The sequence below is a fragment of the Hippoglossus stenolepis genome, chromosome 3 (assembly GCF_022539355.2).
Source record: "Hippoglossus stenolepis isolate QCI-W04-F060 chromosome 3, HSTE1.2, whole genome shotgun sequence".
In the NCBI taxonomy this organism is placed as follows: Eukaryota; Metazoa; Chordata; class Actinopteri; order Pleuronectiformes; family Pleuronectidae; genus Hippoglossus; species Hippoglossus stenolepis.
Genome location: NC_061485.1, coordinates 10,202,332 through 10,226,733, shown reverse-complemented (window position 1 = coordinate 10,226,733; position 24,402 = coordinate 10,202,332). Strand labels below are relative to the sequence as shown.

At 41.2% G+C, this 24,402-nt stretch overlaps 1 protein-coding gene across 6 annotated transcripts in view; it reads right to left on the bottom strand.

Annotated features, from left to right (window-relative positions):
- Positions 1 to 24,402, bottom strand: part of ppp1r16b (protein phosphatase 1, regulatory subunit 16B) — a 73,361-nt gene that overhangs the window by 24,493 nt on the left and 24,466 nt on the right. For 2 of the 6 annotated variants that reach the window (XM_035152564.2, XM_035152570.2), the window contains exons 2-3: positions 22,222 to 22,640; positions 2,472 to 2,542 (exon numbers count right to left, since the gene is read on the bottom strand). In XM_035152564.2, the coding sequence (XP_035008455.1) occupies positions 2,472 to 2,542; positions 22,222 to 22,489 (339 nt within the window). In that variant the 5' untranslated portion in view covers positions 22,490 to 22,640. Of the gene's footprint in view, positions 1 to 2,471; positions 2,543 to 22,221; positions 22,641 to 22,963; positions 23,180 to 23,627; positions 23,918 to 24,402 lie in introns of those variants that run through there. The other 4 variants (XM_035152565.2, XM_035152567.2, XM_035152568.2 and 1 more) reach the window with 4 other exon arrangements.

Here is a 24,402-nt window from a genome sequence, read left to right as displayed (position 1 = left end):
AGAGAAACATCACCACAGCTTTCCTTCATTTATCTGAACCTGTCGCTCACGGTGCAGGTGTGAGTGAGAGAGAGAGAGAGAGAGAGAGAGAGAGAGAGAGAGAGAGAGAGAGAGAGAGAGAGAGAGAGAGAGAGAGAGAGAAACACTCTTTTCTCAGTATGCATCTTTCCTCCTACCTTCTAGCAACAGTGTTTGTGTGTACATGTGCTATTCCCTGTGTGTGTTTATTGTCTCCCTGTGTGCCTGTGTGCATACGCTGGTATTTTGTGTAATGGCAGCAGAAGTGAAAAGGTCTCATCTTGAAGACACTCTACGAGCCGACCCATCCAAACAGCTGATTATCAGGCTCACACACACACACACACACACACACACACACACACACACACACACACACACACACACACACACACACACACACACACACACACACACACACACACACACACACACACACACACACACACACACACACAAAGCCGAAAAGGTCAATCTGATCTCCTGGCAGCCAATGGCCCACATCTTTTAAAGCACCAGCCACACCGGTGGAGACTGATGGACAATTTTTCCTTCGCCTGCTCTTTTCTCTGCCTCCCAGCATGAGCCTGGATATTAGGTTCTGAGCAGCCGAGAGCGAAAGAGAGAGATGGGCTGTGTTAGCTGAGGCAGAGAGGACATATACTGTCTGAGGAAATAGTACAACTGTGGAGGAAAAATGAGAAGAGCGGGAGCAGGGAGGATGAAAAGTTAATAAAGAGAAGAAGCTGAGGTAGTAAATGAGCATCACAAGAGTTTTGACCTTTACCTTTGACCACCCAAATCTTATAATTTGTGCCAAGTTTGAAAAGATGCTCCGGCAACATTAAAAAGATAATACCTTCACACCCACAGTGACTTTGAGCACCAAATTCCAATCAGTTCATCTGTATGTCCACGTGCACGTTTGTACCAAGTATGAAGAAATTCCCTCAAGTCATTCTTGAGATTTCATGTTGACACGAACGGGACAGAAAACCAACAAACACAATCAAATTCTGAGTTAAATCTTTGTTCCAAAGACAAACAATCAATCTTGTTTGTTTGTGTTTACAGATGTTTTTCTACAGCGTCTCTCGTCTGCAGTAGTTGAACCTGCTCAGTCAGTTTCTGCACCATCTTTACAGACGTCCTGCTTCAAAACCATTCTCCAATTTGAAATATCTTTGCCAGCTGGTCTCTGTTCTCTTGAAATTAGGGAAAGAAAAAAGGCAAAACGAGACACGATCCATTTTCTACGCAGACAACTGTGATGTGGGGCATTGATTGGACGAGGTGGACGCTCTGATTAGCTCAGCAGTAATGGATCTAATTAACAAGAGAGAATTGTCCTGATCTCCTCTATTATTTCCCACATTTCCCCAATACTGAACTCATTTCCTCACTTTTACAAAACAAGGTTTCAGAGTGAGAAAAGCTCAACACTATTCTGCACAAGGCCTTTAATTTCTACCCCTGCAAACTGACTACAGATGTTGAAGTAAGACTTAATAATAAACGTTATAAAAAGAAAATACTTGGACTGTTTTGCTGCTTGGTAAAGAACCAGAGTAAAAACCAGGAGCTGTGGAATATTTGTCAAAAACAGAACTAACTCAATAATACATTACACAGTTTGAAAGGGCAGGTTAGGCACCTTTTGAAAAATAATATTTTATACAGTCGTGACTATTTCATATCCAATATACTGTTGAAATGGAACCGGGTGACAGTGTTGAAGAAGAAGTACATTCAGGCTATGTGAACCAGAATGACACAGAAAATGAGGAAAACAACATTACATTTATCAGAATAATGTGTTTTTTATGGCCAATGCAGAAAGACTGAGTTTGCTACTCACACAGAAAACATGGAGGTTTTTTTAAAGCCTTTGAAATGAGGAAATAAGACTGAATGATGCACAGTTTGTTCATTAGTTTTATACATAAACGTCTAAATGTCATGTTTAACTTCCCTAGTAGATTATAACTTAATTTAAATCGACTTCAATAACTGACTTTAAGCAAAGCTCGGTTTAGGAAGATTGTCTGACAATAACTGACAATTTTACTTTATTTGCTTTCGCCCATATCTACATGTCTGGTTTTTCACAGCAGGAAGATGCATTATTAATTATTCTTAAAGGGTGGGGGGCTGGAGCCGATCCCAGCTCACACGGACATGGACACGTCCTCAGTCCATCACAGAAACAAACCATCATCCAAACTCACCTACAGTCAATTTAGAGTCCCCATGCAAACATGAGCCGAACTCCAGGCAGAAAGGCAGCTGTCGAACCGGGATTCGAACCAAGAACCCTGCTGCTGTGAGGTGACTAATCTCTAAACAGGTTTCGCATCAAACACACTTCAGGTCTTGATTGGCTACAACACTCTGTAATGTTGTGTAATAGAATCCTGTCAAAGTGGTGTAGAGACCGAGTGGGACAGTCTCACCTGGTGCAGGGCGGTGAGGCCGTCTTCATTGCAGAGGTCTGGACTCACGTTGTTCCTCAGCAGGTAACGAACTGATGGAGAGAGACACAGAAACATGAAGACTCACATCACTATGAGCAACATTTCTATTTAAATACTGGATTTCTTTCTGTTGCCTTAAATAACTGCATTTTCATTTTAGAAATCAAACCAGATGCGGAGGTCTGCATGCTTCACTTGTTCTATTGAAAACAACAGTGGTGGTTGAGAAATGAATTTTTTCCGTCTGTTGTCCACACTTGCGAGTTAGGAGGCGCACATGTTTCCTGATGTTACAGCTGCTCAGTTATAATCAGTATTTCAGAGAGAATGAGATGTTCTGGCTGCTGCAAACAAAACAGATGCAGGATAAAAGCATGATGAGATTCCATAAAACCCAATTCCTGGTAATTGCTCACACAGCCTGCAGGTGCACCGCAACTTAACCTTTTGTTAACCGGTGACCAATCACCCATCAATTTGTGCGATCCATTAATCAGACGACATCATCCTGATGCATCCCTGCCAGGATGTTACCCAACTGACCTTGGAAATATGGATGATGGGTAAGAGGAGGCAGGGAGGGGTAGCGATGGAGGATGACTTAATCACGCTTAGGATTACATTGTTTGTCTGTCTCATGGTCCAAACAGATAAACCGTCCACCCAGACCATAATTCAGCAAATATCAGCTATCACAGTCTGCACACTGGACAGCTGCCCGACTGCTAAAACCGCTAAATCTACCGGCCTGAGCAGGAAGCGGCGGCAGCGGCGGCGGCACGTACGCCTCCTCCCCACGTCATTATTATCCCCTGTTTTTGGCACCTGCCTTTATTTCCCACAGAAAAAAAAACAGAGCAAATGAGTGAATCAGGTTACGATGATGATGATGATGATGATGATGAGCGCTGAAAGAGAGATGAGAGAGATCTGGGATGATAATATCACATCTGTCCCTTAGACTGACAGAGGAATGGTCACATACACATGCACCACCTGAGATGTACCACATGATTTGTAATAGAATAAAGGTTTTTTCCATATCTAATGTACAGAAACATGTGTTTTCCAAACTGTTTGATCTTTATTTCTTCCTTGTTTTGTTTCTCTGAAGTCTTTGTTCCTGAGATAACAGACATCTGCGGCCAAGGCTCAGCAGCTCGCAGGAACCGGCTCCAGCTGCTTTTCAAAACAGTCCATCCCTCACAGCTCAATAAGGTGAAGAGAGAATCCAATGCAAAGGAAGTCTCTGATCTCTGTAGTCCTTTTTCAAATGCTTTCAAATTTAAAGAGGACGGATCTTTGTATTTTTGCCTTATTGATGCAGATTTACACAACGTGCATGAACACTAAGATACAGTGTCAGTGCAGCAAAGTACAGTATAGACACAGATGTGTATAGTATGTGTAAAATCAACAATCTAAGTTTGATGTGAATACCTTGATAAAACTGGATATTGCACTTTGGACAAAATGTGTCTGGGGGCGAGAGCTTTATCTACAGGGAAGTAGAATGATGAAGACGTGCAGCCATCGGCAGCCGAACACTATTATATGCTTCCTGAATCTTAATGGGTCTATTACCTGTCTATTAGGCTGCTGATGAGTATCACTGGCAACATATTATTTATTATTTACTTATGCATTAGAGCCTGAATCAACATGCAAGTTACTGTATGGAACTCAGATGTGTTTTCCAGTCATGTTTATTTCACCATCACCTCCAGTGAAAACGCTTTAGTCCGAGTTATCTCAGCATTATATTTCCTACACAAGTGTGTGTGTGTCACAGCATTAGAATCCTTGTGAACAGATTTAACATTTTATTATATTTACCGGAACAAATGAAGAACTATAACGATGAGTCTCACTCTACATGTAAAGTCCAAATTGAATTTCTGTGATTGAATGACTTTTTCAAGCAAACATTCATCATTTTGAGTATGGACGCCTCTTTCATAACTAATGAAGGTTTGCAGCTTTTAACAGTTTTCTATGAAAATGAATGAAACATCAAGTGGAGGACCAAGGACACATGATGATGGTTATATCACACACACACACACACACACTCTCAAGGTCTGATTCTAAATACTAATGACATCCTCGTGTGCACAGAACATGTGTTCACACAAACAGATGAATCATTACTTTAGATGTATCCTGCTTCACTTCCATTGTTTTCTCAGGGTATGAGGGTGCATTAACTAAAACTGTCCACTGATCGTATTAACAGATGACTTCTACATCAGCTCTGCACCTGTTGAGCTTATAATAAAAACACTTCTTTCATTTTCAAGCAGACAGACTTTAGAAGACTGGATGAGTCTGTGACAAACAAATGCAAACAAATCTTTTGTCTGATCAGAGGCCACAGAACAACCTGGCTTCGAGAATGTGAAACAGTCACAACAGCTGCAGGTCTTTTTGGAGCAGTGTGACTGGGGATGTATTAACCCTGCAACAAATGAGTCTTTAACCTTTTTCTAAACCATAAACACAAAAAAACTGAGAAAACATATATTCAACAGGGTGATTACCTGCTCTAATGTTAGCAACTTGCAGTAAATCACAAAATAGTGAAGAAACTGACAAAACACACGTTGAAACAACTTAAAGACAAAGTAAACTCGACAAGTTGCCGGATGAACTCAAACTTCTAACTTCTAATCCATCTGACATCTAACTAATGAAAAACTGCAACGTTTATCTCTAGTCTGGTCTGGACGATTTCATTTTCCCACAGCGCCGACATTCTACTGTTCAGATAAGAAAAATTCAATTTCTGTCGCAGTCGGCTTTAATGCATCTATATTTTTGCATGACTATAAAACAACCCAGGGTTCAGCAGTTTCAGGATAATACAGTGGGGTAAAAAATAGTGAATTAAGAGGCTTGTTGAGGCTGCATGAACAGCGGCACTTCTCATATCCCCTGCTGCAACACCCTGCTATTATTCTCTATTCAACACAGACTGGTATTACACACACAAAGCAGCGCTGCAGTGTGAGCAGGTGTGTGTACGTCAAGACACATTTACACCTGAAAACGGGTCTGAGATTAGAAATGATTGTGTTCACGCCATTTCACCTTCATTTCCCACGTGGTGTAGCTTCTCCTCTCTGTGAGTATTCACCACACACACACACACACACACACACACACACACACACACACACACACACTTTGGTTCTACCAGATGGTGTCAGTTTTCTAATGGTGTCCTTTGGGGGGGGGCAGAAGTCAGAAAGTGCTGCCTGCTCTCCCGGCTGGAAATTCCACATATTATTAAATATCTGTCTGTGAAACCAGTGTGAGATTAAGAAATGCACATGTAGCAGCACAGACTTGCTCACCACCACCAAACGGCCTGGTGTTTGATTGGTTTCTTTCGGCAGGCATGCACCACAATATATGCAGTGGCGCTGAATTGCTTCCTCCGTGAGCAGGGGGGTGGCCACTGATTTACTTAAGATGAAATGGATTTGAGTTATGCTGGTGATGCACCGGACGGCGTGAGGGAAAGACAGAGAGACGTGTAAACAGCTCGAGGAAAAACAGGAGTGATGGCTCGATTTGAAAAACATACTTTAATATTGTCGTGTTCTTAATATTTATGAATGTTTTTTTATTACTCTGATTTGTTTATTCGCTCTTTTAACACATTTTTATGGTGTATTGTCGATATATTTTTTTCTCATTTCTAAGAGGAATATTCAGTCTTTGTTTTTCGATCTTTATTGTGTCTGAACCAATCTGTGTAAACAGAGCTCAGTAAAGTGCTTATGAAATTCAAATGATCCAACTGTCGTGGATTTACTGTAGTTAAATATGGAGCTGGTATGTGTATGCGAGTATGGGTAATAAGTGTGTATATAACACAGGGTGAGGGTGCTGACAGGTTGTGACATCAGAAATAAAACTGTCAGAGGTTCACACAGTCTCATACAAATACATCAATACTGAGGCAACTTTTTTTTACTGTTAAATATTGTTTTCTCCTTTTAAAAATGGAAAAGTGTGTGGAGACAACATCAAAATACATTTACTATCAGTGCCTTTATATGTTATTTTTTTTAGTTTGTTTCTAAGCAAGATTATACAAGAACTACAGGACAGATTACCATGACCCTTAGTGGAAGGATGTGTAATGGGACTGGCTCTGGATCAGGGGGCAAATCCAGGAATCTATCATCGCTTTTGTTGACACTGAGTTTGTGGTGTTTTTTGATATTAATAGCTGATCTTTCCCAGGGAAGAGTTCATGGAGCTTCTTCATGGAATAAAAAAAATCTGGCATGTTTAGGGGACAAGTTGGCCTTGGTGGTGTTATATGCTCTGTAAGGTGCCTTTCAAGCTTGATGCTGAATTTCATATTTCAAAACACAGACTGATCTTTGTGTGATCTGAGTCAATTCATCTGAACAGTGATACTCTGATGCTGTTTTGTCTCTTATAGTTTTGATTTGTCCTGTATTACAGATATGTGCCGTTATGCATCACGTACGTATGGTGTGTACGGATGTGACTTTTGTGTTGATGTGGTGCCAGAACTTATCAATCATATCAAAACATCTAAAAAATAGCTCTGTGAGGTGATTAGTCACCCACACGTCAGCAAAACAAACACACTCCCACCTTGCTGAAAGATCGATGGTGGAAACAATTTTCAAAATGAAAAAAGAGAGAGAGCATCAATAACAAAAACAAAATCCTTTTAGAGGCATCAACTAATTACCATAATGCAATTAACAGATAACTGGACACATTAGTTAAACACAGGAGAGAGAGAAATTAATGTGCAAACATGTATGATCATGGCAACTTGTGATTACGCATTACGAGCACTGAGGGAAATTAATTATCAACTTTAGTCCGATTTAACACATTCGACATTCAACATTTAACAACACAGAATCAGTCGAGCCAGAGAACCCACGCACACACAGAGACAAACATGCAAACTCCACAGAAAGACAAACAATTATTCGATCAACAAAATCTGCCGCTTCTTCCTCCAAGGTTCCACCAACTGATTGTTGCAATGGTAATTATCGTTTGCCTCTTTAACGTCTGATTAGCAGCATGGAGCCTCAGACTTAATGAGAAATTGTGCCTAATATGTGCAGCTTTATTTGATCTCACCCATGGTTGTGTGAGTTTTATGATGAAAGGGAAAATGGGATCTTAAAGGATATATGATGCAACCCTAACAGTAAATGTGGGGGTGAAACAGAGAGACACTAAGAGGAAAAAGAGGGAGGATGGAAAACTGAATTTCATCTGGTGAGACACACCATGAAGGTGATTCCTATCTGTCTGTACCCCCCCCCCCTGTGGGACCAAGCAAACACACACACACACAAATCTTTAAAAGCCATCCATTACATCGCAGAGTTGCCATGGTGATTATCTAACACCCCACAAGCCAGTAACACAATTCTGCAGAAATCTCGTGCACGTCTTCCTGGGCAGGTCCCATGAATTCCCACCGAGGGAGGAGATGGCGCTGGACGAGATGCTTCCCAAAAGATAAAAGTTACAAACAGCAGCACAGGAAGAGGAGCACACCCTTCCTTCCTGTTATCTTAGATTGCCTCGACAACACTCCACGTGCAAGTGGAGACAAATCCCAAAGTCATTCAGGCCACAACTTTCCTGAACACTGACTGATGACAAGTACTTTAGAGTTAAGGACCAATGCAGTTTTCAGAACCAGCAAATATTTCAAGCATTTAATGTTTTCAGCGATCAAACATATCAGTGTTTCTTTTACGTTTATTTATTTGTGGTTTTCGCCTTTTGCTTAATGTTGTCTTCTCTTACTTTGACATATCTGTGCAAAATATAGTTTCTACATGAGTGGCTCTAGGGATGGAGATATTACTCTGTGGTCCACAATATACAGATTAAAATGATTTAAAGTATAATAGATGAAATTACATTAAATGCATGCGTGGATGTCCCCAGGGGATATATTCTAATGACTGTGGTGACCCCCTGACCTTTTCTCAGCCACCTCCTTCAGGTTGTTGTGTGCAGTGTCACCACAACTGTTGAGGGAGTGCAATGATATTTTGCACAGACTTTTGTGTTCCCGTCAGGATGAATGGAGCGGCGCTGGCGAGCTAGTTCAGGCAGCCAACTCGAGCTGCACTGCGCCAATCATGTGAGATACATCATGTGACATACCTCACTCTCCACAACCATCTATAATACACACCCACCTTATCAGGTGGTCTATTTAAGCAGAGAGAAATTTATCATCATCCCCTTTGCTCTCACTGCTGCTGCAGTATTGCTACCAGTTGCTTCAGCCCCTCCACCAACCCAGCATCCACCTGTAGGCTCCAACGGGGGGTTACAAGTATTTGCTCATCACTCCCATCATTCCTGTGTAATCATATGGGGGAGTGATTAAGTTGTTTTATGAAATTTTACAGACCAAATTATATAATAGATGAAATGAAAAACAAAACATTTGGGACTGATCGATATTTGACGTAACTGTTTGTTTCGCTACAGTTTTTAATGTGTCTGTGTTGTATTGTATGTTTATAATCAGTAAAGGATCAATAAATACACGTTAATAGCTTTCTTTAAATCTTCAGGCAAAATTAGATGTAAAAAAAACTAAGAATTTGAACTTCAAATCGTTTAGTCTTCTCTTTTTTACAAGCCTGGTTTGTGTTGTCATTCATCACACTGCACACAATCATTTACTATAGATAAATCAAATCCTATCACACTCCTGTACAAGTACGATAACTTTCTGTGTTTGCATTTGCACAGATCGGGATCTTTCAGAGAGTTCATGTCAGGATTGATGTTGATGAGCCTTCTTCCTCCCATTCAAAACATCACTGACATACAATAGATGAGGAAGCTTCATATCACGGCCAATCACACGCACAGACACTCTGATCTATGACATCAGCCGAGGATTGTACAATCTCGAGCTGACGTACAGAAAGAAACACAATGCATAACACTCTGCGTGACGTTTATCATGGAAGATGAATATTTTGTTTTGCAGCTGAGTGAAGAGGATAACAGCAGCGTGCATGTCCTTATGGTCAGGGTTGAGCTTGGGATGCTGACTCATGCTGATCTGCCCATAGGCTCATACAGTCAGTGAAGGGAGGATAAAGTAAAGATGGTGATTTGAGAGGGGCTACGTGAGTTCAAATGTAAGAAGTAAGTTAAAGAGGAGGATTTATTTTCCTTAAAGTGAATCTCTCTTCACCTTATCAAAGAAGCAGCAATCAGAGAATCCCAGAATCCCTCAAATCACAGAGACGAGCTGAAACCTGGGACGGGATAGAATGAACCTGTACATAAAATGTCACTGTGGTTTATAGTCATCCTGAAACACTGATGTTCTGGTGAGAGGGCAGATCGAGAGTACTTGGGCAAACCCAGAGAAAAATCTCCAAACCCTCCCAGGTGAAGAACCATATACTTCAAAAGGAAAGCCATCAACTTATAAAGTGAAACAATTTTAATGGATGTTATTTGTATTCACTGCTTATTTCTGCAGCCTTTAAATATAGGAAGAAAATCGATTATCTTAAATTTAAATGTCATGACTAAGATCTGAAATAAGTCTATAAATAATGACTATATATTTTTTGTTCACTTCAAATTATCTAAACACATGGTAATGATGGAAATGTTCTATGTCTTAGTTGGAATTATAAGAGTTTCTTTAAATTCTAGTGTGATGTTTTAAATTGCTGAAAACTATTTGCTTTAATTGTTTTATACATTTTGAACATGTGTGTAACGACTTAAAAAACGCTCTGTTCTCTGACAAAGTTCTCATCAACTCACCACACTGGGGTAATTGATAGAAAACATTTCTACTATTCACTAATGTCATGATTAGGTTTTGTCACAACGTCATTTTGTTAATTCTTTCGCTAATTTACTGCAAATGGAAAAGGCTGATATTGTGAGTCAGTTCTCAGAAATGAGAATCTGTAATCTCAGAACAATCCAATTGCTTTAAACTGACAAACAGAGCAGTAGTTTGCAGGATATAAAATAATTTTGTCCCAAACAGGCCCATTAGCTCTGTCTTCCTGTCGGGGGTGCAGAAAAGAAGGCCACTCGGCACGTTTATAAGTAGCAGCTGAATGACATTGGTTTTAGTAGGACATCGTGAGGGAGGATCATTGATATAATTAGTATTCCACTGTGTGTTATAATTATCCTCCACACGATGAGCTATTAAGGGACTTTAATTGTATGTTAGGCGAGTTGAACAGATGTAGTCAGATGGCACAGAAGGGACGGCGACGGGAAGACACGACAAAATGTGGGTTGGGAGGCAGCAGGTGTTTTCTTGGTCACTGGGAACAAATTCAAAACACTGAGGGAGAATAAAAACAACATAATCCAAAGATCTCAGGTTTTGATTAGTAAAAGCTGATTGGTACTCACTGTTAAAACTGGGGCAGATTTGAGGCACTCTTCATAATGTAATTAACATTAAGCAAATCTTTCAGGTTGCCCATTGACATTATGGACACGCTGACTAATCCCAGGAGGCTGTTATCTGGCAGTGAATCACCACCTCAGCCCACGAGTCAAGTTGCAGGTTAAGTCCATGTCTGTCAAGACTCAATACACACACTGTATGTAGTAAAAAATAAAGAATTAAGGAATTAATAAGAAGCTTTTATTTTGTCATAAATATTGTTTAACTTCTTTTAAAAGAGGATCGTTCAGAGTGAGCACACCTCCACCGAGGATAATGCCCCAAATCAAGCATTGGAATCCTCTTCAACATTATCTCTGTCCTTCCCTGGGTCAGACCGTACCCCTCCGCACAATTTTATGGGAATCAGTTCAGTGGTTTTTCCGCATCCAGCTGACAATCAAAGAAGCGCAGATGAAAACATGACCTCCTGGGTTGAGGTAAAAAGGGAAACTGTTTTGCTCCCACAGACAAAACAGTCTCTTATCAGTTCCTATGAAATGTGTGCCAGTTCCTTTGACACGTCAGCCTTCGCACATCCACTGACACTGGGATTGAAATTCACCTGTCTGCATTGCTGGCCGGTCCAAACTCACACACAAACGCAGATGAAAACAAAACCTGCTCGGCAGAATTAAAACTTGTTTTGTGAGGTCACAGGGACCTTAACCTTTGATCACCAAATATCTAATCCGTTATTATCTGAATCTTTGTGAATGTTGATGCCACATTTGAAGAAAATCTCTTGATATATTGTGTTGACGAGAATGGGACGGGACCAAAGCATAATGTCTCTGGTCACAGCTGCCACTGGTTTAGAGGCATCATAAAACTTAAAACATGAAGTTTATTCTAAATTTAGTTCATTTGAATTAACTTCAAGTATATATATGTAACTATCACAGTGTCAGGGTTTCTTTTCAGCTCTGAAAAAAACTTGTTGTTCGGTCAAACTAGTCAGGCCAAAGTTCACAGCAGCAGAATTCATGAATATCTGTTTATTAACTTAATATGAGCCTAAGCTACATCTTCTTGTGATCTCTTCTGTGTCACTATGACAACTGACAGGAGTGAATCTCTAAATTTCTAGAAAAACAGACTCAGCCAGGTAATTTGACTGATTCTAATGTGTCATCGTGGCAATTCTGAAACAATAGTTGCATCACACAATATCTAAGGGTTAAAGCTGGGTGTATTTTTGGCCTCTCTTGATCGACAGCTCCACGGATACAAAGAGCTGCAGGGGTTGGCATTTGTTCATCCCAGCTCAGCTCCACTCCACAGCTTCCGTAATAAGTGATAAAGGGTTTTTCAGTTGACTTGGCTTAGTATTAGGTATTTTATCAAATTAAAATCCATAATCTAATCTGACCTCTGACTGTGGGTTATTTTCAATCCCTTATCAAATCCATTTAAGTTTATTTTTCAAGACGTGTAACTAATAAGAGTAAAGATTTTCACTTCTTCAAAGGGGTAGATCAGCTCATAATTCAAATATATAAATATACAGTTAACTGACAGTTTAGTTCAAGATCTGAAAGGCAAAATGTTGACCCTTATTTCAGAGTAATTTTAACTCAAACATGAAATTACTTATCTTCAAATTAAAACATCTCAAACGTTTCTCACCTTCAGTACTGTGTGTGCTTTTTTGTAGCTTCAGCACATACATAGTTCTAGACTTTATTATCATCTTGTTAATGATGTCCCCGTCCGGTTTGGTTTGGTTAGGCCTAATCCTCACTGAATAATCCTGAATCCTATTGCAGGATTTATAGTGGAGGGCTGGAGAGGGGGCAGTTGGAGAGACACTGGAGGATGGTTTTAAAAAGAGTGGGGGAGCAGCAGCGTGCTGAAATGGCGTTCGGGGGATTGGCAGCAGTGGATCAAGTCCGACTCACTCTGCCATTTAAACGGCTCCGTCACTCAGACAGGTATTCGCTTCAATTCCCGTCAGTGGTGAGGATGTGGTGAGGCTGCCGTGCCGCCTGAGACGAGATGGATGTGTGAACTGGGAATTCAGAGGAACTGATAAAAGACAGTTTGACTTGTAAAACAAGATTTAAATTGTTGAAAACAATAACTGACAGTAACTTTCATGCAGGGTGTCTACAGCTACAGGACGTTTAAGACCTTTTTGATATCACTTGAAATTAAATTTACTTTGAAAACCAAAAGTAAACGCGTTTGGTCCTTTAGAATCCATCGCCTTGATCTCATTTTCCCAGGTTTGAAAGATTTTCGACACAAGTTATATTTAACAAAACTAAATTTCCTGTGTTTACATTACATGTTTACTCATCTATTACTTTTACTGATGTCCATTTTTTGACAGTCCTCTTTGGTGCCGCAACAAAGCTAAATCCCCTGCACTAATAAAGGATTGTCTTATTTTACACTCATGACAGTTCCGTCCCATTGAAATCTTTATTGGCAAGACATTGGCGTCATTAAATTTGACGTCCACCTTTGACAGTTTAACGTGGCAGCGAGTTAGCCCAGCAGCCAGAACCACATCCTGTGCAGCAGCAGCAGCAGCAACGGCAGCAGCAATGATGATGCACAATTTGTGCCTTTGCAGCTGAGTAGCTCCGGGCCATGGCTGCCTGGACCTCTCTATGTCTGCCTCAGTTACCATGGAAATACGAGTTAACTTGAGAGTCTGTGCTCTCCCAGGAGATTTGACTGATGTGGAAACGGGGGAGCAGAGAGAGAGGGAGAGGGAAGGAGAGAGAGAAAGATAGCTCAGCCAGCTCATTGGCAGACAATCGCTTAGTGCGGTACGGTTCACTAAAGACTGCAACTGACCCAGCAAAGAATAACAACAATAATAATGTGGATCTCCTGGGAGCACTATGAATGCACACAGAAAAATGAGTGATGTAGCGTAGGGAGAGAATGAAACAGGGGTAGTCAGTTCATTGCTCAGGTTTTATAAATGAGCCGTTGTTGTGTTGTGACAGTTACACGGCCGAGAAACATGTTCAATTATGACGCTAAAGAAGCCGAAGCTCTGATAATTCCATGGCCCAGTGAATCCTGCTCTTTCAACTGACAAGACAACACAACATTTATTCCCCACACAACAGTTAGTTCAACTTTTGTGTTTGAATTGTTGTGTTTTCCTCAGTATTCTTGTTCCCAAATGACGTAACGTGACCAGGATGAGTCAGTCCCCTCTGCCCTGGCGGAGGCACGTGAACCTGCATGGCCGGGAAGAGACAGCAGTGGCAGTGTGTGCCAGGCCGAGCAGCAGCGCCTGGAGGAGCCCGCCCTGACGAGCCCACAGAAGAATGTTAATTTAGAGTGACAGAGCATGAGCGGGGAAGCAAAAGAGTGTGACAGAGTGGAGATGAATAGAGTTCTGTTGACCTCTAGGCTGCCAGAGACTCCATGAACGCTGCCTTCATCACAAAGAGCTGACAAAAAGAAGAACGAGGAGAAGAGTATGGCCCAAAACCTCACAAGCTGACAGGGGAAATGGTGAGAAAAAGCACACTGCTGTCAGGAGAATAAGACTCGTCCTCATAATCACAGAAGCTTTCGATAGATGCCACAAGCATGAGGATCCATTAAAACCGCAGCTCTCAACCCCGTCATTGTTGCAGCCCCACTCAGAGTGGGAAATGTCAAATCCCACTTAAATAATCAACCGCTCAGAATTGTTGCATAAAATCATCAGGGAATGCACGAGTGGAAAAAGCAAACATGCAAAGGGCTGGTGTTGAAGTAGCCTCGATATGATGAGCCTCACTTTAGTCACCAGGAGAGAAGCACGGGTCGTGAAACTGATCACACTTGTCCCATGAATGACTAAATGAAGGATGCATCCACAAAATACCATATGGCTTATTAAAATGTTGGCAGATTAGATGCAGTAAATGCAAATTCTTTGCTTGATAGGTTTAATTGAGATATAAGAAAGCTCAGCCAACACAGAGACACTTAAATCCCTTTAGTCAGCGGTCAAATGTCAGCATCGAGTCAGTGGGGTCACAGGCAGCAACTATTGCGTATTTTACTAATAATTGTCCTGTTATATAATAAATTATTATTCAGTCAATCAAATATCAGAAAATATATATATTTTTTTTTAAATGGCAGTTTGTAATCATATTCCTGTTTTATACCAAACAAGCAGGTAAACGTAGTATTGCCTTTAGAGGATTTTGCCTTTCTGTCGTTTTCTCCCCGATGACACACGTTAGACAATAAATCACTCGCCAGTGTTGCTGTTACACGATACAAAGAAAAACATTGCTGTTACATGATGTTCCCAAGATGTAAAAAACAAAACAAGAAAGAGAAAAAAAAACACAGACGAACGTTCATGGCTATTTAATCGCAGATGCCAGAAAGTTCAATGTGAGTCATAGCATCGCAAAGAGAAATTAACATTTGTCAACGTTAAAACTGCTAAAATAAAGAAGTAGAAACCAGCTCATTCACCCGGTGTCATGTTTCTCTCAGTGCCAATCGGAGTTGAAGCTTTGTCTACTGCAGAATCATTTGACCAGAGAGCGAGTGCCGACTTTATCATTTCTCATTGCAGACAAAAGCCACATGTTGTTATTTGACCAGTGGAAACAGGGGCAACAACATTCATTTCAAAAGGCTGGGGCCAATTGTTTATTCCTCAAGAAATAACTTTAATGATTGATCAATAAGTTATTGCTGACTCAGTTTCTACCCACTAGTGATTAATTCGTTATTGTCTCAGCTCCAGTCTGATCCTTACTGAAGAAGACGACAGGGATTCCCACAAAGCTAAATAAACCAAGCTACAGTAACAACATATTTTTAGATGTTAAATTATATCCTGAACTTTTTCACTCCACGAACTTAAACAACTAGACTGCAATGCCATCATTTCTCAGGGTGTTAGGAACATACATATGTCCGTGTCCTGTTCATCATTGTTTTTCTTTGGACGCAATGCAAAACAGAGGCCGGGCATCTTACACTACACTTATCAAAGGTCAGAGGTCACATCAGCTTACCTGGAAATGTGAGTAAACAACCTGCTTCAACAGATCACTGGTTAGTACTGAGAAATATACATTCTTTGTTCAAATCTATAGCAGAGTAATTCAAGATGTTTTTGGTGGGGTGTTTGTCACAAAACTAATCAAACAGTAAAAGGCTACGTGAGGTCATATACTCCACAAAGAAAAAATGACAAAGAGAGCCAGTGCATATCAAATGCTACATGTCTGAATCTCTCATCATATCTCAGCTCCTTTTATCACATCCGATGTTTTACAGTGTTTGAAAGAAGTTGTGGATAACAAGCTGCAGGCAACTTTTACTGCTCAAATGTCTGAGTATAAATCCTTTGAAATTTACCAATTCTCTTTTGTCTGGATCCGAGATTATTACTGCAACACTGAAAGACCTGCATCATCACTGAAGATAAAACCAGGATTTTCAGCTCATCACTCTGTCATTATTACTGACAGCCTCTAATTAGCAGACATTTATTTTCCCCAACGTGAGTGACAAGAAGAGTATTCAACCTCAGACAAATTGTTAATGCGTACCAATTAATCAGCTTCTTAATAATGAAAGAGGAAATATTAGGACTAGTAAATAAGGAGGTGGAAGTGACACAGAAATAAGATTTTGGTAAATGGACTTCGGTGCTTAGAAGAGCGGCCACACAGAAGTCTGGGGAGATTCCAATTAACTGGCTGTTGAGCCAATAGACATGATTTGAAAAATGCACTGTCGTATGGATGAAGCGTATCCTCCTGAAAATGGATATTTTGGGCCCCAAACAATCGATCCACTGAGTGTTCATTTGTAAACAGGACTCAGGGCTGTCTTGTGTTGTGGTGGTTGTTGTGTTGCAGACTGTTCTGGATCAGAGTGACCAATGTCTGGAACACTGTTGCTGGGGATGTTTCACTAAACGTGTTCATGCCTGATGACTGATTTTCGGAGGCTCCTCCTAACCTAGAATATAAGTGATGGATGCTATTACTGTTGTATGGCCTATTGCTAGGCAACACTACTGCCACCACTTGAAAGTGAAGTCTTGCAAACAGTACACTTAGCCATTTAACTCGATATTGCCAATTTGCTGACATTTTAGTTGACTCCGGCTAAAGCGGCAAAACTGGAAATGACCACTTTACAAAACGGTATCAGAACATCTCAGTATGAACCAACTTTGTCAGGTACCTTTTATCTTTTTTACCCATTTTATCAAACCATGTGATCTACTTGTTAGTCAAACAATAAAGATTCTTATCCTAAAGTAGAAGACTAACCACAGGGGCAATCCAGCAGTAAAAAATAAAAACAACGCTGCTGTTAATTAGCTAGAAATATGACTTGGCTCCATGCTTCCCATGCTATTTCATTACATCGAAATGTTGGACAAACAGTGGGGAGCACCAGCGTCAGTAGCAATTAAACGTACAACACCGCTGAAGGGAAAATCAATAACACAGTTGAACTTGTTGTTATTTTTCCGTATTATCTCCACATGTGATCTAAAATGAGTCAGTAAAATTTCCTTTGCATAAATAACATTCTATAATATGGTCCTGTATATTGTGTAGAATATGATCGTGTTTTATTTTGAATCCAAAGTAGTGTTTGTCAAAGTCCTCCCTCCATCTGACAGTCTTTGCTTTTCAGTCACTTCATGAGGAGTCTGTTAAATCTCTCCAGTGCCAATTCAAACCAAGAGTAAAGGGTAACTTACATGTAGTGTCTTAATGTGTTGCTGAGAGATGGAGTGTAAAAGAACTGAAAAGAGGCAGAACAGACATCACTGTCAAAGGTCACCCCTTTCTTGAAAATTGCTTGTATCCCATGAGATTTACTTCTTTGTTATTTTTGTTTATCGTTGTCTTCTTTTCACTGCTCGTGTGTCTTTTTAATGCCACTCTGCTGCTGCCATATGCCGGCGAGCAGCTAAGCCTATCACTGGCCTCCGAGGAGACGGCCTTACCACTCTAATAAGGCAGCAGAAGAAGACAATGCTCCTCCAAGGCCTAATTTGAACACAAATGAAAAACAGGAGGATTTACTCGCTGCTGGAGTATTTTGCTTTTCTTAAATCAGGAGTTATTGCCCCCCCTATATTTTTATGGTGATGATATGGCTGTAAAAAAATAAATAAGTGGTGAACCAAGAGCGAAAGCCGCAGGGCTAAAAATGGAACGTGGATTTTGTGTGTGGCTTCTCTAACATCTAGTTACAAGTTGTGATTTTCAGTTGGAAATTAGAGGTAATCAGTGTGGGAAGACTGAGCTGTAAAACACTCAGTAGGTTCATGGAGTGGTAAAACACAACAGGGCAGGACACAGCCGATGTTCACATGATCACAATGACTGTAAGAGAAGGAAGACAACTTTCTCTCCGTTTATTATCCTCATTCTGTGGATATTCTCATTCTTTGCCTATTCGATTGGATCTTTTCAAAGATAACAGGGCGGGGTTTGAGTCAGTCCACACTCTGTGTATATGTTCACAGTCCCTTCGGACCCCAGTGGCTGCTCCTCTGCAGCATAGCAGCTCTCTGGAGAGAGGAAAACCAGGGAGCTGCGCAGAGAGACACTGAGGTGCTTCACAGTAATTTCACAGTCATCAGCCCTCATCACCGTGAGGGGGCAAGAGGGCGATGAAATGGGCCAAGAACTCAAACTCTGGAATGCATCCAATCGTCTCCTTCCTCTTCCTTCTCATCCCCTCATACTCAAACCTTCAGGGTATCTCTGGCTACAGAGACAGACTTTCTAACAACACTTAGAAGTTTGTTTACATTCATGCAAGATCAAATATTCTTCTTTATCTGTCCTTGTCACGGCCACACAAACACATAGCTTGAGTGCACATTGCGTCCTCTGCGGCTTCACTCTATCTGAATCTCCTCACGGCCTGGTGAGTCTGCTCCCACAGCTTTCACAGTCAGGAAGCAAGAATATACACACACACACACACAAGCACAGACACATGCACACCTGACAATGAAGCAATCATAGTTTCAATAACACCCCCTACTGTTCGAGTTACAGTAAAGCTCAAAAACCAGCACATATATTCAAACTATACAACATGCATACAAATAACCACACACACACACACATTTGTCAACGTACGCTTACACACGTGCCCTCCAGTCAACACAACGACGCTCTGACAGCAACTGCAGAGAAAAAAGAGCAGCAAAACATTCACTCATCCACTCTGACCAATCAGGGATTCAAATAGGAGTCAGTCCAGCCAATCAAAGCCCTCATCTTATTTTGGCATTGATGCCGGTAGAGTCAGCCTCAGGTCAAAGTCAATCTCACGCTCTCTCTCTGTGTTTTCTTTTTTACTTCTCCCTCCTGCTCTCTCTCTCCTTCTATTCATAAAAACAAGGTGATAGGTGGCTCCATTTCTTTCTTTCTTTCTTTTTTTTTATTCGTCATTGTGTTTTGGGAATTTCAGAGTCGATGCTGGTTTTCAGAGATGTCGGCACATTTGATTTTCTTTCCTCTTTTCACAAAACCTTCTTTAAAAAATTGCTATGCAAGGAAAATCAATGATGGTGTCAAATATATATATATTTTTTTGTCAAAGATGCCTAAAGCCTGTGAGCAGGGTGCTGGAGCCGCATAGCGTGAGGAGTCATGATGCCTGATGGAGCATTTGGGGACCGGAGGGAATGAGGGGGGAGATTATCAGGCTCCTGAGCGAGCCAGCTGCCAGTGGAGCTGTGTGGGCTACATCCTGCCTCCCTTCCTTTTTTATCTCCCTGCCTCTCTCATGGTCACCCTCATTAAACAGAGCCGATAGCAAATGTTACTATGCCCCTGCAGCAAAAAGGACCAACAAAGCTTCGGCATATAAATCAAAACAAAACAAAGAAATTTGTTCTTAATGAGTCGAAACAATAGACTGTTTTTAAAGATGGACGACGTGTCTCCACTTCCTCCTACTAGCCAGAGCTTAAATATCCCAGCTACGAACGCCATCTTGCTGATTTGGGGCCAGAGTCTGCACTGTAGTGATCTTGATGGAGCTGCGGTATCAGGCAGATAACTCGAGCTACACTGAGAGACTCATGTGCCTCGCTCACCACAATCCTCTATACACACCCTCCCAATTTGGCGGTCTATTTAACCGGCAATAATGTCCCATCTCTCCCTTTGCTTGTCAACGCCTCCGCTGCCGAGCGTCAGTATCGACACCCCTGCATCCACCTGTAGGCTCCAACAGTGGGTCAGAGATATTTGCTCATCACTCCACATCATATCAGTGTAATCACATCTGGGGAAGTGATGAAGTCAGAGCGAAGATGCCAAACTAACTATGTTCTGCTGAAATAAACATTTCAAACTTGAGTATAAACTTGTACTTTTACTTTTTGATTTGGTCCACGTCCCATCCACTAATATGGAGGAGGCAGTCAGCCACCAGGTAGTGATTGAGATGCTTTGGCTTCACTTTTAGGGAGCAGTCATGTCGTCCATCTTTATACCATGCTGTAACCAACCTGGTCGGGATCACTACAATGTTTAGCAATAACCAACCCTGTCCATTCCAGATTTTTATTCATCAATCATCTTTCATTCTTTCTTCTTTACAAATGCTCTTTTGTTGCTCTAGCTTCGGATTTAAAAAAGTCATTTAAACAGTCAGGGGACATACATGGTGAAGTCACAGTCTTCACTTTTCTCCTCTCTACAAACTCTTGTGTGATCTTTGCCGTGTGTTTGTATCATTGGCATGTTGGGAAATTCCTCTCCTGCCACGCTTCTTAAGAAAGGAAGTCACATTTTTATTCAGTTCTTCAGAACACAAACTTGTATTTACTGGACCATTTATAAATGTCATCTTCCCAAAAACGAATGCACTCGCACAGCCCCGTATCAGTACACTCCCTCCTCCTGGCCAGATCCCCATCTGATCCAAACACATTTATTTTAGCTTCATTTGACACAAGAATGTGTTGTTTCACATAAGGTTCAGAAAAATGTGATGATTCACTAATGTCTAATGTTTTCTTGACCACGTTTAATTTCTTAATCAGAGTTTATTGCTAATAATTCTGGAAAGTTACTTTGGATAAACTTACACCTTACACCTAACACCTAAAATAAAATCACTCATTCATTTTAAATATACACTTCCTGCATGTGACAGTAAATAGCATGTGACGTTTCACCTCTCTGACTATACCTCTTGTTTTTTACACCAACATAAGGACACACACAGAAGACTTTCTGGTAACTACACACAGCATCGCCATGCACAGCAAAAACCTTTCAAAACTGTTCAAACCATTTCCAAAACCTTTAACACAAAAGCCACAAGAGCCTACAAAAGCCGAGTTTCCTTTGAAACCAGTGAGGTGATATCCTTTCTACTGTGAGCTATTTTTATCAAATCTGTATTTGGGTTACATATGATGGTAAAATCCAAAAGGACATCCAGGCAACACCAATCCCAAGCCTCCCTCTGAGTCTCTCTCCAGCTGGAGCGTCTACATGCCAGTTCTTGTAAATGTGTTTGCACAGTGTAGCACAGCTTCTGCTCCGTAAGAAAGATGGTGAGAATAAATAACCCCTGTGCTTGTTTCCATATCTGTAGAGATAGCGTGCACAGTTGCCGTGGGCTGCATCCGTTGTGATAAAACAAGTTCAATCTAATTTCAAGTCAAAGTGAAGTTAAATGAGATGCTATATCTAAAAGATAAGCAGCCTTTTATCATCCCTGCATCCCTGACACATTGTTAGCTCAGCCACAGCTTCGTTGGGGAGGAAAACAATTATTATCTCCAAATAGGGGGACACCGTCCATAGGCATTTTAATTAAAAGACTGACAAAGTTTCATCTCAGTGTGACAACTCCATTATTTCCCCGATGATAAAACAGTTTCCTCACAGAATAAATTCAGCTAGAATGGAGAGACTTCCCCTGGCAGTTTAAGTGGGCAGGCCCAGCTAATCGTTTTCCTGACCTTGGCATTCTGATATCCAGCTGAAGAAGTGAGGTTGGGCAGAAATTAAAGTAATTATTCAAATGTGTCATCACTGAGCTCTGTGCCGAGTTTCACTCCGAGCTCATGAATGAAAGCCCAGCGCATATTTCTAACTTAGTTGCCTTGTTACAACCAAAGTAAATCTCCAGTGCATATATTATGTTTGCCAATCAGTCATGTGGTTTAACTGCAGCTGTGTAGCCATTAATCTATACTTCTATTTTATAATTTGCACAAATCCTAAATCTTTTTTTCACTGCCCTTACCTTCATCTGGGTCATTCCTGGCCGATGCCTCCAGAAGTGCCACGCTGGCGGCGAACGACACGTGCCTCTTGGACTCTCCTTGCTGGAAGTTGTTGGCGTTGCGTCCCTTCTTGTCTGCCTTTCGCTTCTTGTTCTGCATCTCCTTCTCATACACGGCCCATCTCTTCAGCTGCTGCGTACGCCGCTTTTGGGCTGTCCTCAGCCTCTCTAGGCTGGGCACCTTGTCCAGCTGCTGCAGCTCCTGGATCAGCTCCAAGTGGTTGGCCATGACGGCAGGGGGACGGGACCGCAGTGGTGAAGGGGTGATGACGGAGGGGTGAAACTGGGGGAGAATGTTGTTTTTCTAGCGAGGGCTGCACCTTCGGCTGCGGCCTCCTTCCACCATCGTCATCCTCATCCTTTCAGCTATGGTAGACGTTCTGAGAGAGGAGACAGAAAGAGAAAACCTGCTGTTCATAAAAATATCAGCCACAAATTTTAACTACTTGGAGCTTTGTTTAATACAGTTTAATACTTGGAGTAAATCTCTGGCCACTGGGGAAACATTGATAATTTAAAGTGAGCATGGTTTGAAAAGTGCACAGAGAGGCATTTCTGTGGCCTCATTAGAAAGAGCAAAGTTCAAGCTACCATGGACCCAGTCGCTGATTAACTGTTTTCATGTTGTCTCAGCATTTTCTTCAAACTGTGTCGTCTATCGTGATGCTAGAAAGAGCAAATAAAAATATATTTCTGTTCTCACCAACAGCGAGGTTCTTCCATTAACGTGCATATTTTTCCAGCCGTCACGATGATGCCTTTCAAGGTGCAGGTAAGTGTATAAATGTACCCCTAAGAGAACAGTTGCAGTCTCAATTTTCCATTTGCTTCGAGAGCCGTTATAGATCTCATTCTACCAGCCTGCATGAAGGTTAACCGCTTCCTGAACACGACAAGTAGACGCCAGTACGATGAGAAACTGATTAAGAGGGGAGAAAAGAAGAACCAGGTCAGTGAGCTGCAGCGAGGATTTTCCACTTCATTGTTACCTTGTGACTGTTACAATGGAAAACATTTTTTTGACTGATTTAAACCTGCACTGTCAGATTGTGTGTACTGTATGAAACTTGTCAGTCAAGTTCCTTTGGATAACATAATTAAACTCACTATATACAGAGTAAATGAAAACATACAGTATTCTGTGGTCAGACTAAGTGATCGAGCTTAGTCACACCACTTCCTCTGAACAGCACTCTTAACAATGTGCGGACATTTTATCACTGCAGCCAGAAAACATTCTCCTAAAAAGTCCAGCCCTTCCTAATAACTTAGCATGACACACACACACACACACACACACACACACGACATTATGATTTCCATAGTTTAGAAAACGTGCATGGTTAGTGAATGAAACACGCTCTTACCTACTATTTCATAGAGACTGGTAAATATTTCCTCATTTCTGCAACCGTCACTAATGAAACCCTGCACCCAGCAGCAGCATCGCCTGATGAAACGCTCCACAGTGCTGAGCTACATCCACTCGGTCTGCCACCAAACCTACATGACATTTCCTTTACAGTTAAAAACCACCTATCTACTGCTAAAAACATGGACAGGAAACAAGCAGTACATCACTTCCTACAGCATCACTCTGTTAACCAGCAAAGCTTGTGCGCCAGTGAACAGATGTCATATCTAACATTATCAAGTCGCAGCCAAGTGAGTAACTCAGAAAGGCATCCAGACAAAACCTTTCCAAACTGTTCCAAAAGTTTACATCACAGTGATGCAAACACACACCCTCAACTTCCCCCAGTTACACAACCTATTTAGCAGATGACAAGTGGAGATGGAGATTGGGGGGGCTTGTGTGAAACAGCTGAGAGGTGTGTTTAACACAGCAAATTGGTTTACAGCAAATGAATTGTAAAGACCGGGTCGAGATCCAAAGGTCGCTCACAAGAGGATTAGCAGCAGGGTCTCAAATTATTCTGGAGGAATTTCAAACTAAAGCTGTCAGCAATTTTTTTTTTTTTCTCCCCTCTGCAAAATCTTTCGCGGAAGACGGAGGACGGCAGATGAAGAAACACTGAGTGCTGAGCAGTCTGCCACAGTTTCATTTGTAGGTTGTGAATAAAAAAGTCTGTTAACATTTCAGATTTTGGAGGATATGAGCCAGCAGAAGCTGAAATACTG